The sequence below is a fragment of the Cydia amplana genome, chromosome 20 (assembly GCF_948474715.1).
Source record: "Cydia amplana chromosome 20, ilCydAmpl1.1, whole genome shotgun sequence".
Taxonomy (NCBI): domain Eukaryota; kingdom Metazoa; phylum Arthropoda; class Insecta; order Lepidoptera; family Tortricidae; genus Cydia; species Cydia amplana.
The window spans coordinates 11,595,666-11,611,275 of record NC_086088.1 but is presented as its reverse complement, the minus strand read 5'-3'; the positions used below and the strand labels follow the sequence as shown (position 1 = coordinate 11,611,275).

At 39.1% G+C, this 15,610-nt stretch overlaps 2 protein-coding genes across 2 annotated transcripts in view; one reads left to right on the top strand and one right to left on the bottom strand.

The window, feature by feature from the left end:
• Positions 1-15,610, bottom strand: part of LOC134657522 (small ribosomal subunit protein bS18m) — a 268,775-nt gene that overhangs the window by 232,593 nt on the left and 20,572 nt on the right. The window lies entirely within an intron of this gene.
• LOC134657539 (aminopeptidase N-like) overlaps positions 1-15,610 on the top strand; it is a 43,834-nt gene that overhangs the window by 8,937 nt on the left and 19,287 nt on the right. Inside the window, exons 3-11 of the mRNA XM_063513114.1 lie at positions 5,432-5,706; positions 5,957-6,115; positions 6,614-6,661; positions 6,898-7,060; positions 7,984-8,196; positions 10,054-10,263; positions 10,743-10,876; positions 12,531-12,729; positions 14,038-14,242. Coding sequence (XP_063369184.1) covers positions 5,432-5,706; positions 5,957-6,115; positions 6,614-6,661; positions 6,898-7,060; positions 7,984-8,196; positions 10,054-10,263; positions 10,743-10,876; positions 12,531-12,729; positions 14,038-14,242 — 1,606 coding nt within the window. The remainder of the gene's footprint in view (positions 1-5,431; positions 5,707-5,956; positions 6,116-6,613; positions 6,662-6,897; positions 7,061-7,983; positions 8,197-10,053; positions 10,264-10,742; positions 10,877-12,530; positions 12,730-14,037; positions 14,243-15,610) is intronic.

The following is a 15,610-nucleotide window of genomic DNA, read 5'->3' as shown; positions in this document are numbered from 1 at the left end:
ACTGATAGCCTACCAACCAAAATAACCTACCACCATTTAAGTTTTCTAATGAGAAATATATCGGATCTGTCTTCGTTCAAAAGTTATTAACACATTCATTGCCACCCAGCCAAACAAGACATCCGCGCCAGGCCACAAAAATTTCGTCATATATAGTTTGTAGCTTTCTAATAGACCCCGAAGGCTAATCCTATTGTCTATTGTTCAGTAAAACCGCACGTGCTACTTACCTGCAAAAAAGGGTCCTAATTATTCTATTTGGCACCTGAGCGCGGGCTAGTCCAACGCTCAAAAAACCAGTGTAGTTGCGCTCTCCGATAACGCGCCTTTGTTACGCATCTCGATGACACATTTTAGACTGGTTCTGTAGCGTTCGACTCGCCGGCACTCAGTAACCGAAGTACCGATTTTTTATACAGGTGGTTGTGGCACGTGGCACGAGCGGTTTTTCTTAACAATAGACAATAGGATTAGCCTTCGGAGTCTATTAGAAAGCTACAAACTATACCTAAGTAAAGCTGTATTACCACGATCCCGACAATCGGGTCGTCCGGCCTGGGAACGAAAGCTCTATTGCCTCGTCATGTTTTTATTATTACAAAACATACAAGACAGTTTCTATTAATTTATATAAAAAAAAACTAAGTACATAATTATGTATGTCAAAACATCTACCGAAACCCAAACTGAAACTTTGTTCAGACACTGGTTTTCGAATAAGTACGAGTATTTAGTACATACATTTTTAACTTATTTTTATCCGATTGCTAGAGATTATTACTGACCTAAACACAACTTACCTTGGTATGACAATGTAAGCGAGTGACAAGAATACGTAACTAGCTGTGACAGCAATGACTAAGTATCTTGGTCTTGGCGGTACGGTTGTTTACAACCGACGATGCGACACTTTAACGCCAATTTGAAGAACTCGGCTGGGTTTTACGCGTCTTTGCGCTTAAAACACTTCCGAGTCTCAAGTCCAGTGTAGTCCTTGATTTAACCTTTTTAATGCGCTTTTGGATAAAGAACTATATATACAGTGTGGAAAGTTAACTCGGGCCCTGGAGGGAAACTACCTTAAATCCTTGAGCTAGCTCATTTTACTTAAAGGAGACATTCCTTTATTTTGAAAAAGAAACAAAACTGCATTCAAAGATTTTCTAAAACTCGCTTGCCTCGCCCGGGACTCGAACCAACTAAAATTAAAAAAAAAACACACACTCTCTATTTTATTATACTAATCGATAGTATTAATACTCAGGATAAAATTTCTCTAACAAACATTTGGTTACTGTTCACTTTTAACAAGTAAAAGACACGTAACAATTCTGTTATCTCTCTCAAAACAATCATTACTGGTGTCGTCAAAATCCATTCCGTGTCCGTGAAACGAACAATCAGGTCAGATTTTCGTTTAATGTTTGGTGTGGAATCAAAAGTAATATGGTTGTTTTGGTGCACATTTACGAAGGACATCTGAATGCAGCAAAATACATTGAAATATTGGAGCTTCTACAAAATCAATTAAACCTTCTACCAGGAGAGGAACGAAATAATATCATTTTTCAACAAGATGGTGCACCTGCCCACAACAGCAGAATTGCCAGGGCTTACCTCAATGAACATTTCAATACCTGGATAGGTACAAACGGGACGATTAGAAGTCCAGACCTGACGCCCATGGACTTCTTTTTATGGGGTCATGTAAAAAATGTTATTTATGAAACTTGCTATGAAACCGTTCAAGAGCTAAGGGTTGCGGTAGAAAATGTTATTAGGAGCATACACCACAACACTTTGATGAAGGCTACAAGAAATGAATTTCAACGGCGACTAATTTTGTGTAGACGGAACCACGGGGCTCATTTCGAACAATTTATCAGTTAAATAATTTCAGTGTAACAAATTGATAGTAAAATAAAGTTAATGTTAGATTTAACGATTGTTTTTATTTTTAAGACCAAATGTTTGTTAGAGAAATTTTATCCTGAATATTAATACTATCGATTAGTATAATAAAATAGGGTGTGTGTGTTTTTTTTAATTTTAGTTGGTTCGAGTCCCGGGCGAGGCAAGCTAGTTTTAGAAAATCTTTGAATGCAGTTTTGTTTATTTTTAAAAATAAAGGAATGTCTCCTTTAAGTAAAATGAGCTAGCTCAAGGATTTAAGGTAGTTTCCCTCCAGGGCCTGAGTTAACTTTCCACACTGTATATAACTACTACTAAAGAACTATATTTTTGGTAGGAACACTAAACCTAACTAAAAATATATACTTATCACTACACCTTATAAAACAAAGTCCCCCGCCGCGTCTGTCTGTTTGTTCGCGATAAACTCGTGCGAAGTTGTAACCTGTGCGTAGCCGGGGCCGGTCGCTAGTCTAATCTAAAATTATAAATTAATGATTTAATTCTTAAAAAACATTAACCATAAAATTTTGTCAGTTCTCGTTAGTTAACTCAAATAGTTGAAAGTTATCAAAATGCATAGTATATTTTATGAGCAATATTTAATTCGTATCGCCATTAGTGAAGCATACCGTATGTAGATTTATTTCGTGATTGTATTTTTCTTATATTATTATACACATAGTAACGGTATAGGATTGTAAATACTTACTTACGAATAGGTATTTCGAAAACAATCAAAAATATAGTAAAAAAACCCTTTAAGTAGATTTTGAAGGAACCATAAAAATTATTAATTAATTTATTCAGCAAATAGGCCACAAGGGCACTTTTACACGTCAACATGGAATTTACATACAAGCAAAAAAAAACACATCAACAATTATAAAATACATCTAAGCCCGCTAAGACTGAAATAATGAGTATAAAGACTGGAATATATATTAAATTAAGAGTCATGAAAAAAAATCTCTCTGAAACTAGACTATATTTAAAAAAAAACGAACAACGACAACAATTCAGTTTCATGCACAAGCCAAGCCATAACAAGTTCTTACCGACTGCCTCAATCAAACGGTTAATACATAATCGATTTGTCTATTTGATGGTTGTATCAATAATGTAAACGATACAAGAAGTTAAGCAATTCAATTGCTTATGCAATGCGGATACCGAGAAATTATACCTAATGCGAGGAAGTAGGCCAAACGAAAGTGCAATACTTCACTCAGCTTATGATCTACAACTACATAGTTCTAGATATTTTACCGTTAGACAGATCTACTTATCTTTTTACTGACTTACGAATACATAAACGGAAATATCTATTTACTGTGCAGCGGGTTTCATGAGGATAACTAACGATCGCCTCTTCATACAAACGTAGTCCCTATTTTCTCTCTGGATATTGACACTATGAAAAATATTTTTCACCTCAGCAGCTCGAACAAGGGTACTTTGCTACTTAAAAACAGTGAGCAAAATCGCATTTTGCTCACTGAGTGAGACAAAATGAGCAAAATGCGAATTTGCTCACTGTTTTTAAGTAGCAAAGTACCCTTGTTCGAGCTGCTGAGGTGAAAACTTAATGATGGCTTAACTTACTTGTTGGTATATCTTAAGAAAACATGAGTGAATAGGTAAGTGACGAAGAAGGAATGCATTTTTCGGGTTCTCTAATATGTTCTCACTGCTGAGGTGAAAAGTTTTGTGAACTACACGAGATCAAAGTTATTTACATCTCGTGCGCTTTTGAGTCCCTTACTACGCTCAAGATTCTAAATTAGATTCAATCGCTACGCTCGTGAATCTAGTATAGAATCTTTCGCTTGCACGGGACTCAAAATAAGCACTCGAAGAAATATCAAACTTTGATCTCTTGTTGTACAAATAACTATTAACAATCAATTTGCGTGTAAAATATTTTCTGTAATCATTACAATAAATGAAAATTACCGAAAATATATCGGCCTGTATGGAAAAGACGTATCGTTCACATGACGTCGTTCTAATTTATCTTTTTATAAATCATGTTTCATGTTTTATTTTGGCTGCCCCTAATTATTAAATTGGAATTGTGAGTGTAAGTGACCATTAGGCTGAATGACCGGTCAAACCAAGGCTTCAGTGACCGAAAAACCTATTTATAAACTAATCGATACTACGAGTTCGATTGCGTGTTTGTATGAGTTACCATTTTGTTTTACATTGCTCAGACAATTGTAAATTATATATTGTAAGCGGTCTTAATTTTATATTAAGCCATGACATGACGTCTGCTAACCATTTCACAATGTTTTGAAATAACGGAAAATGGAAAAACTTACTGCCTCGGCCGAGACTCGAACTTGCGACGCCCTGTTTTGTTTATCGTGTGTTTTGTAGAGTTTGTAAGTTTTAGAAGCCGTGTTTTTTTAGCATAAATTTAAAGAAAAACTCTGGAATTCCTTACCTTTGCATTCTTGCAACCGTGATATGAGAAGTGTGTGTGACGCATTGTGTACTAAAGGGTATAGCAGGATAGTCTTTGAAAAATTGCCCACAGCGTTTTTGGGTCGAAACTATAATCAAATGATGCCTTTTGAAGAGGTAATACCCTGCACAAAGTTCCATCCCTCTGTTACCCCCTGGGGGTGAAAAACACCCACACCAGGGGTTGAATTTCCTAAAATGTCGCAATCACTTTTTTTTGTAATCGGCTATTATGCCTTTCTAAGAAGTTTCAAAGCATTTGTAATGGATTAAAACTTTCAACCCCTTTTTAACCCTGTTAGGGGGTGAATTTTCAAAAATGCCGAAATTACTTTTCCTGTCTTATAATAATATCCCCATATACAAAGTTTCATGTCCCGCGCTCGAAATTTTTTTTAATTTCCATACAAATTTTCAACCCCTTTTTCACCACCTTGGGGGATAAATTTTCGAAAACGCAGAAATTAATTTTCTTGTTTTTTAATATAATACATTTTTACAAAGTTTCAAATTCCTAGCTTAAAATAAAACTTGTACCCCATACAACCTTTCATCCCCTTTTTAACCCCCTTAGGGGTTGAATTTTTCAAAATCGCTTCTTTTCTCTTGTACACTTTATAAATGTTACCTAGTGTGCAAATTTCACCTTTCTAGCTTTTGTAGTTTCGGTTCTGCGTTGATGAATCAGTCAGTCAGTCAGGACACTTGCATTTATATATATAGATATAGCTTTTAGTCTCATTAATATTTGTACAAAAGTTGAAATTCGTCACTTTCTTAGTTTAGGAAAAAATAAATAAAACGGTTTTGGGGTTAATCGGGTGTTTTTCACCCCTAGGGGGTAACAGAGGGATGAAACTTTGTGCAGGGCATCGTTTGATTATAGTTTCGACCCAAAAACGCTGGGGGCAATTTTTCAAAGGCTATCCTGCTATACCCTTTGAGTTTTAAGTACCTATGAGTGGTTTGATAAAACTCACATGCCGAAAACCCCAAAATACCTCCACCCTTCGAAACACATTATTAAAAACATTCCTTTCTTTTCCAGCTTCAAGCCAACGCCAAAACCTCAAAGATCGTCCTCCACGCCAAAGACTTCGACATAGATCAAGACAAAGTCACCCTAACCAGCGACGGAGACTCCATAGACGTCACCAAAGTCCAACTGAACGATACCTTCAACCTGTTGACCATTGAGTTGGCCAAACAGTTGGATGCTGGGAAGAATTATACGTTGACAATCCCGTATTCTGGGAACCTTGTCAGCGGGTTGGATGGAGCTTATATAAGTAATTATGTTGATAAGAAGACTAGGAATGATGAGTGAGTATACTTCTACAACCATCCCTTGCTAATATGGAGTATTACTGCAATGTTCTGCCGCCAGAGTGCAGCACTAGCACCCATCGTAAACCAAAGAGTAACATACTGTGCCTTAAACTGTTTTTTGACCATAGTAGTGTAGCGCCTAGGGATTTCTTGAGTAGATATATGTATGTAGACTATATGTATCTCGCCACTCCAAAGACCAAGGCCTAAATTTCTTCTCAATATCGTCTTGTATTGTCGACAGGCACTTGGTGGCGACGCAGTTCGAGTCCATCTCGGCCCGCAAAGCGTTCCCGTGCTTCGATGAGCCGATGTACAAGGCCTCCTACAAGGTGACCATCGGCCACCATCGAGCTTACACCGCCATCGCCAACATGCCGGTTGAAAGCTCTTCAGATATCAAGTTAGTAATCCCTAACTTTGGGGGTCTTCATCTCCATCTTTCGGGTCTTCATCCCTATCACCCAAGTTTCTACACTTATTTAGGTACCTGGCACTGGTATTTCACGAAAGATACCATCGTACCTTACAACCCACATCGGAAAACCGGGCCTCGGTGAACTTGGTCAAGATTTTCCACAAATGTGTTTCTTCACCGACGAGCAACTAAACTCTTCAAGAATGAAATATCCACAATAATGCAAGCACTCCTTTAATTTTACCAAATAAACATAAAACAGCAATGATCAATTGATCACTACTTATCGTTTTCAAGTTCTCTGTCAACATCATCATCAACCGTTCCGTCATCAACATTTAAGTCCAGTATCTGCGTCCCCCGGAAGAACCACATATCTACTCTGAATCTCGATCTTAACGAACAACGGGTTAATCCTAAAGGAACCCAGACTCCGTTTGGCTATCTTAAATCCTACGTTAAACGTCCTTTTTTTCTTTACAGTGCCTTAGAGAGTCGATGGCCTTGGACAACAATTGCCAAGAAATTCAAGTAAGTTCATAAATAAAACACCTCTACATTCCGTCATAGTTTGGCAGGCTTTTTAAATATAATTATATTTTTTTTGCGATTTGCCCAAAAAGACATGTTAAATTTTTGGGCTTGAGGGTAATTGGTTGACAAAGTTAAAATAATACTGGAAAGCTACTAAATCAGCCAATAACATAACCTAAAAGGATCTTTCCTTGATCAAAAATAATTATTCTAAATGCCTTCAATATTTTCAGAAAACCCCAAGACCAATTCGTGTGGGACCACTTCGGCAACTCTGTCCCAATGTCCACGTACCTAGTGGCATGGGTGGTCTCCAAGTTTGCCCACGTGGTCAGTCCCGCAGACCTGTCCAAGACCAAGTTCAGGATCTGGGCTAGAGGAGACGCTATTGAACAGGTGAGGATATTTCTCTATGAAAATCTCAGGATCAATTCGTGTGGGACCACTTCGGTAACTCTGTTTCAATATGGGTGGTCTCTAAGCTCGAGCACGTGGTTAGCCCCGCTGACCTGTTAAGACCAAGTTCAGGATCTGGGCTAGAGGAGACGCTATTGAACAGGTGAGGATATTTCTCTATGAAAATCTCAGGATCAATTCGTGTTGGACCACTTCGGTAACTCTGTTTCAATATGGGTGGTCTCTAAGCTCGAGCACGTGGTTAGCCCCGCTGACCTGTCAAGACCAAGTTCAGGATCTGGGCTAGGGAAGATGCTATTGAACAGGTGAGGGTTGTAATAGAGAAATTGCTGCTGAGGGTATTGCTGCAATAATGAGAAGGTTTTCCTGTTTTTAACTTTTTTGCTAAGGATATACTTAATTATTTACAATCATGGTCACCCTACAACATCTAATTAATTATGTTAAAACCTCTTTAACTGTTATGACAGAACTCTGATTATGAAGAAATTAATTGCCATAAATGAGTTCGCACTCAACAACTCACGGTTTACGTCGCGTAGTACAGTCGCCATCAGATATATCGGAGCGGCTAAGGTGTTCACAAAATCTCAACACGGACTCTAACGCCCTGACAATAGAGGCGTGTTCAGATATTTGTGAGCGCCTTAGCAGCTCCGATTTTTAGTGTTTAGTTATATTTTTATAATATGTATGCTAGTTGTAAGGTATTTATGTATAGGCCACTAATTGCCTGAAATAAAAGATTTCATTCATTCATTCATTCATATCTGATAGCGACCTGTACCTTCTGCATTTAGTATTGTCGCGCCGCTAATAATAGCACTGACGTAAGCGCCGACAGCTATATCTGGTCCCTTTTGAGGACTTTCACATATGATCTCAAATTAAGCCCTTTTTAGACGGAGTACGCCTCAACAGTAGGCCCCAAAGTCCTCACCCACTTCGAGTCTTGGTTCGGGGTGCCTTTCCCCCTGCCCAAGCAGGATATGGTGGCTATTCCTGACTTCGCGGCCGGGGCCATGGAGAACTGGGGGCTCATCACGTACAGGGAAACTGCGCTGCTGTATGACAAGGAGCAGTCTTCTTTCTTGAACAAGGAACGTGTTGCTGAGGTATGTATAACTGCCAGTTCCACCCTTGGATATAGCTTAATAGATACAGGTCAGATCACCCCTTAGGTGATACAATTGGATTGGACTGCTTAAATATTATTATCATAATTAAACACAAAATGCCTTATGAGATCCCCTTGCCTTCTTGAGTGATCCCTTTGTTTATATCGAGCCTAATATGCACCAGATTTTAAATGTGAAATTTATATGATTTATAATTATCTCTATAAAATAACTACCTTAAAATCATCAAACCTATGTTTTTGGAGTAAATGAAAACGGTTGGCAGCTAACTGACGTCTATTCATTTGTTCTTAATGGTGTAGTCAGCTGCAGAGATAACTGACCCCCCTGCTGAAATTTATTTGCAGGGGGGTCAACTATCTCTGCAGCTGACTGTGCACAACATTGTGATGTGCCGTATTTACCGAGTAACATACTTCCTGGGGCCCGTTTCTCAAAAGCTTGTAGCTTGTAATACAAGAGGATCTCACTTTTTGACAGCTTTTGTTAGAAAGGGACTTCCATTTACATATTACAAGCTACAATCTTTTGAGAAACGGGCCCCTTATCCCTCTATAGGGCAAGGGTCTCAAAAAAGACCACCCTATAACATCGTCTTTTTGTATTTTTTTCTTGTACAAAATTTTTTGTGCTATAGATTGGCGATGAGGCTTGAATTGAGGATTTTCTGAGCCTTGCCCGCTAAAGGGTTATAGTAGGTAACCTATCGATATATAGCTGTAGTTAATACACATTTTCTGAGGTTTATAGTAGTTTATGTGACTGCTACATAATGAGAGGCATTAAAATACGAGTGTGGATTTAAGAAACGAACGTTAGTGAGTTTCTTAAAAGGATCACACGAGTGTTTTAATGCCTAATTATGTACAGTTACATACACTACTTTATCTAAACACATACTTAAAACTAACTAAAAGATAAACTGTACGTCAAATGGCGGCGAATGAAAACTTTTTTCACGCATGTCACATGCCGTAGTTTTTTTTTTAATTCCTAGACAAAAGAATGAAGTCCCTATTCTCATGTCACTCGAGATCAAATATCGTGCGGTTTTAATTAAAAAAACATACTAAATTGACGTTTCGTATCGATAACTGTTTTAATATCTATGGATACTAGAATAGAGACCCACTTGAGTTTTGGCTGCTGTTCCAAATTTAAACTCATAACCTTACAAAAATCTATAACGTTACATATGTACTCGTACATTAAAGCACAAATTTTCCTACTACCACAGATAAGAAAGTTTTCATAGTAAAATTGGTTGTAATAAAGCTTATCATTTCCTATGGTTTCTGACCGCTTTATAGAGCACTAATGACATGTGTGTAGATAAACATATTTGTTTTCACCTCAGCAGCTCGAACAAGGGTACTTTGCTACTTAAAAAACAGTGAGCAAAATCGCATTTTGCTCACTGATAAGACAAAATGAGCAAAAAGCGATTTTGCTCACTCAGTGAGCAAAATGCGATTTTGCTCACTGTTTTTAAGTAGCAAAGTACCCTTGTTTGAGCTGCTGAGGTGAAAACTTAATTGTTGGTATATCTTAAGAAAACATGAGTGAATAAGTAAGTGATGAAGAAGGAATACATTTTTCGGGTTCTCTAATATGTTCTCACTGCTGAGGTGAAAAGTTTTGTGAACTACACGAGATCAAAGTTATTTACATCTCGTGCGCTTTTGAGTCCCTTACTACGCTCAAGATTCTAAATTAGATTCACTCGCTACGCTCGTGAATCTATTATAGAATCTTTCGCGTGCACGGGACTCAAAATAAGCACTCGAAGAAATATCAAACTTTGATCTCTTGTTGTACAAATAACTATTCCAGGTGATAGCCCACGAGCTAGCCCACCAATGGTTTGGCAACCTGGTCACCATGAAGTGGTGGTCGGACTTATGGCTGAACGAGGGTTTCGCCACGTTCGTCGCCTCCATCGGGGTGGCGGCTGTGGAGCCAGATTGGAAAGCTGAAAGAGCATACGCTGTGGATAACCTCATGTCTGTGCTGAGCCTAGACGCACTAGAATCCAGTCACCCGGTAAGTTTATTTTCACCTAGTAGGTATGTTACACTTCCCTAATTCTGTGGTCGTAAGCTCATGAGCTCATGATGAAAATGACCAATCATGACGTCCCTCGAGTTCTTATAAACGAAGCTGTTTTCTGCCACTTCCGGTGTCCATCATCAGATCAGCTCCATGTCATCATATTAAATAAAAAATATTGCATTTTCATCTACCTATAGTTGGTCAAACCAAATTGTCAGTAAATAAGAACTTAAAAAACTATACTCTTCCTTTTCTTTTGGGTGCTAGTACTAGTGTAAGACGAAAGATATTATTATTCTCTCTGTCTATGTTTGAAATGAGACAGTCCTTTGACAAACTATGTGTATGCAAATTTTCAGCTAAATCGGAATTCGGGAATTTACCTTCCATTGTTTGACCCACACAGGGCAAGTCAAATAAAACCTTGTAATCAAGAACAATTTCTATTAGGATAAATTATTATTTTTCAGGTATCCGTCCCCATCGACGATCCAAAGCGCATCGCAGAAATCTTCGATGAGATCTCTTACCGAAAGGGATCCTCCCTGATCCGCATGATGACCATGTTCCTTGGAGAGGAAGTCTTCAGGAAAGCCATTAACAAGTCAGTAGCCCAGACTTTTAGTATAGACCCCGTTAATAATAAATAATAATAAAATTCTTTATTTCAGGCCAATTTGGCCGTAGATTTTAGTTACATATAGTGGAAGACGATAGTGGAAGACCGCTTCTTCATACAAACTTAATACATAGTCCCCATTTTCCTCCCGGGATATTGACTTTATTTTATGAAATGACGACCCGCCCCGGCTTTGCACGGGCTGTGGCACGGGTTAACAAATTATACATAAACGAATGTTTTCAAGAGGAATCTCTTGAATCACTCTATCTATTAAAAAAAACCGCATCAAAATCCGTTGCGTAGTTTTAAAGATCTAAGCATAACGGACAGACAGCGGGAAGCGACTTTGTTTTATACTATGTAGTGATTGGTTGGCCACAGCATGAAATAATCAAACCTAACCTAACCATATCATGAAGTGATCAATTCTATAATGGCATTTAAAGATATGATCAAATTCTATGATGTGGCGGCCTAGCCAAGGTGACGATCGCTTGCGCTTCGCCATCGAATCGCTTTGTGTCTCTCTATCACTCTTCCATATTAGTGCGACAGTGACATTTGCGTTTCGTTCGCTGCGTAGCGTTAGCGATTGTCATGTTGTCTATGGAGCCAGTTCTAGTTCGTTAGACTTTAAAGTTGTTTGGCTAAGTAAAACTGAAACTGTCATCCACAGCCACTGACAATCCAACCTCTAGACTGAGCTTAGGCCAATTCTTTCATGAAACCGATGCTGCCAAAAATACGGGGGTGCGGGGGGGCGAGGTGAGCGAATCCCGTGCCGTGATTGGTCCGTTCAAAGACACGGACCAATCACGGCACGGGATTGACTCGAAGATGGAGTAAAGCTTTGGATTCCTCCGAAAGCGGTACCGTCATATAGCGGCCGTCATATAGCGGCCGCAAAAGACAGCCGTCTTTACGGTGACGACATGTGGAAAGTACCACGGCGTCATAACACACCGTCATCCACCAAGGTCAAAGCGGCAAATTTGAAAAATGTAGGCGCGAAGGGATATCGTCCCATAGAAAATTTGAATTTCGCGCCTTTTCCTACTGACAAGATTTGTTTGATCATCTATAATTTACTTGGAGGATGAAATATCATCAGAAGAGGAAAATAATCGTAGTACGGAATCATTTATTCAAATCTCGTGTCATTTATTCAAAATGGCGTCACCCCTATCTAATAAAAGGTTCACGAAACTATCGACACCGTCATGACGGCCGTCATCTTACGTTACGTTGACAATCAACGTAACGTAACGCCGTCTAGGAAACCGCGCCATCTTGTTTACATAGACAAAGTTCTAGTGACGTCATTCAACGCTATATAGCGGCCGTAATATGACGGCACCGTTTTCGGAGGAATCCAAAGCTTAACGCTACCGTATGCGTGGCAGAGGGGGTAGCGCGACTATGCTATAATAATAATATATCATTTATTGTCAGGCAACTAAGGCCCATAAATACATACCTTATAAACTAACATACATACAATAATAATAACCTTACAAGCTAAAAATTATTTCGGCGACACTGAGGTTTTCTGCTGTGTCGCATGTTCAGGTGTAGGATTTGGCAGATTCCCACGGAGGATTGCTATGTCTAGAGGTTGGATTGTCTGTGTCCACAGCTACCTCGTAAAATACTCTTACCACAACGCCGAGCAAGACGACCTCTGGGCCGAGCTGACGGCCGTCAACCAGCAGTACGGGGGGCTGTCACGTAACGTGACCGTCAAGACCGTCATGGACACGTGGACCAAGCAGACGGGGTACCCGCTAGTCACGGTCACCAGGGACTACAGTGACGGCACACTGTCTATTACACAGGTATCCGGGCGTTTTTTTTTAAGTTGTCCCCTACACTTTTTTTTCAAATTTGGGATTTTTTATGTTATTTCTACTCAGAATCACGAGCTCTTTCTATCCTAATAGGAGAAAAAAAGTGTCCTAAGGTTTTTATTTCCATTCCGTCACCATTTTTCATACTTTGTATGGCGGTCGCGGAATGGAAAGACCGAAAAATGTATGGAAATTTTGGGACACTTTTTTTCTCCTATTAGGATAGAAAGAGCTCGTGATTCTGAGTAGAAATGACATAAAAAATCCCAAATTTGAAAAAAAAGTGTAGGGGACAACTTAAAAAAAAACGCCCATCTATCTATTTCACCTAGTGGATAAATGTAGAAGTCAGATGGTTTCATTTTTATTGCCCGTCACTATGCCCATAAGTCCCATAACTTTCGCACTTACATACTTGTTAGAACGTGACAGGCTTGGTGACAAGCGATAAAAATGCGACCGTGCTACCGCCGCAGGTGGTTGAATTGCCCAAATTAATGATTCCCTTGATTAAGGAAGATTAAGATTAAGCAGTCGTGTGAATTCATTGAGAGGTCTACTGCTGCTGATAGAGGGAAGCTATTCCTTCTATTGTAATAGAAGATCCACACCGTTAGAACGTTGACCCTACATGTGGATCGAGCTTAAAATCGACACAGACAGACAGACAGTCTACTAAAGGAGACCAAAGAAAAGGAAAAGTCCCTCAGGACGCAGTTATGGGTTAGAGGGAGCAAGCGATAATACGATCGCGTTCCGCCGCATAAATATGCCTTCATGCTTACGTTAGCTCAATGTGTGGACCAGCTATTACAATAGAAGGAAAACTCACTTTGGACTCACGATCACGACCAGTTTAAGAATAGGAACAAATATTATACTTCGTTTTTAAGCATTAGAAAAAAGGTAAACAATCTTGATGTGTCTTTTAATTGAAAAACATGTTTTAAAAATAAGTCACGGCAAATATGTAACAATTATGAATCTAATACGATCATTTATATTCTTCTGCTTTCATAAGTATAAGTTACTGATTTTTAAAAAGCGTTTTTCAATTAAAAGACATGTCAAGATCGCTTACCTTCTTTCTAATGCTAAAAAAAACGAACTATAGTCTTCAGGATTTGCCTTTCGGAAACTAATTTTAATCATAAGAAGAGGTCCAGAGTTGTACTGCTAGGCTACTAAAGCACTAGAGCACTACTTACCAGATTATTTTTACATGTGTTCTTGGCGCTGTGGGCACGATTATCTAAAATTTATTCTTGGCGTTCAAAAGGCCCCATTCTCTATCAGAAACGCTACCTTGCTGTCGGCAACAAGGTCTCCGAGGCCCAGCCCTCCTGGTGGGTACCCCTCAACGTGCTGTGTCAGAACGAAGTGGGTCAGAAACCGGAGCCGGTAGAGTGGCTAGCTGCTGACGAGGGTTTGCTGACGGGGCATCGGTACAAGCACGGCTCGGGAGCCGGCGAGTGGGTGCTGTTCAACGCTGACATGATTGGTGAGTGTAGCAAGGTCCATGCTCAATTGTACCCGCTTGCCAAAATTTCTGAGATTTGAACAGTTTTGAGGAGAAAGGAAAACCAAATAGAACAATAAAAACCAAACTAGTACCAAAAATTTGTTGTGTTTTTTGTATTGCTTTTTAGGACTATGAAGTGCCAATAAGTTTTGAATTGTGTAGGTATATTCCTAGATTTGATGATTCATTTGAAGACAAGTCACATTTCCCGAAAGTGCAATCTAGTTTGAACCTTAACATTGCCACCCAGCCAAACAAGACATCCGCGCCAGGCCATAAAAAATCGTCATATAAAGCTGTAGTACCACGATCCCGACTATCGGGTCGTCCGGCCTGGGAACGAAATCATAAAATACTTACCCGATAGTCGGTTTTCGGCAGTCGGCACTGAATGTGTTAAATCGGAATGCTAAAATTGAAATTCTATTAGCGCGTATTTGGTCAATAAATCGTAGAAAAGGGTTAACCCAAGTCTTCCCTCCACAGCAGGTAGATAGAAGTATACAGTAGCAAATACCTAGGGACTCCGTGCACACTAAAAGAGGCATTTAGCAACCTAAAACCCTAGGCTTCATGGAGGAGCTGGGGTGGTTAGAGTAGCGCTACCTCGTTTCACGCAAAATAGGCACAATGGTTGTCGATTTGCATAAAATGCCCAGAAGCACTATACAGGGTGGATTTTCTTTTTGGGTCAGTGAGGGCAGCTACCAGATCCCGTGCTGCTACGAGAAAACGGTCTAAGAAGACCTTCCCTCGATTTCAAATTAATGAAGATTGGCTTTTACAGATTTTGGAAAAAACATACAGGGTGCGAGAAAAAGGTCATTTTTGACAAACTTTTTTTTTGATGCCAATCGATCCCATTCCTATTAAGGATCAAAAGCTTGTATGGAACCAAAAAAAAAAATTCCGGCTAGAAAAGCCACAAATCGAGGAAAACTTTTCCCATACAATTTGTATGAAAATGAAAACTTTTATTTTTCACATGCTATTTTTGTATGCCAATCGATTCCATTCCTATCCAGTATCAATAGTTTCTTTGGGGTCAACTTACGGTAATGTACTAAAAAGCCACAAATTAAAGAAAACTTTTTCCATACATTTACTATGGAGAACATGTGAAATTTAATTCACATTTTTCTATCTGGCCAATCAGTCCTGTTACATTTAAGGACCATAATACTGTATGAAGACATTGCTGTAGGACTGATGGGCGAGATAGAAAATTGAGAATAACATTTCACATTTTCCCAATAGTAAATGTATGGAAAAAGTTTTTATTAATTTGTGGCTTTTTAGTACATTACCGTAAGTTGACCCCTAGGAAACTATTGATACTGGATAGGA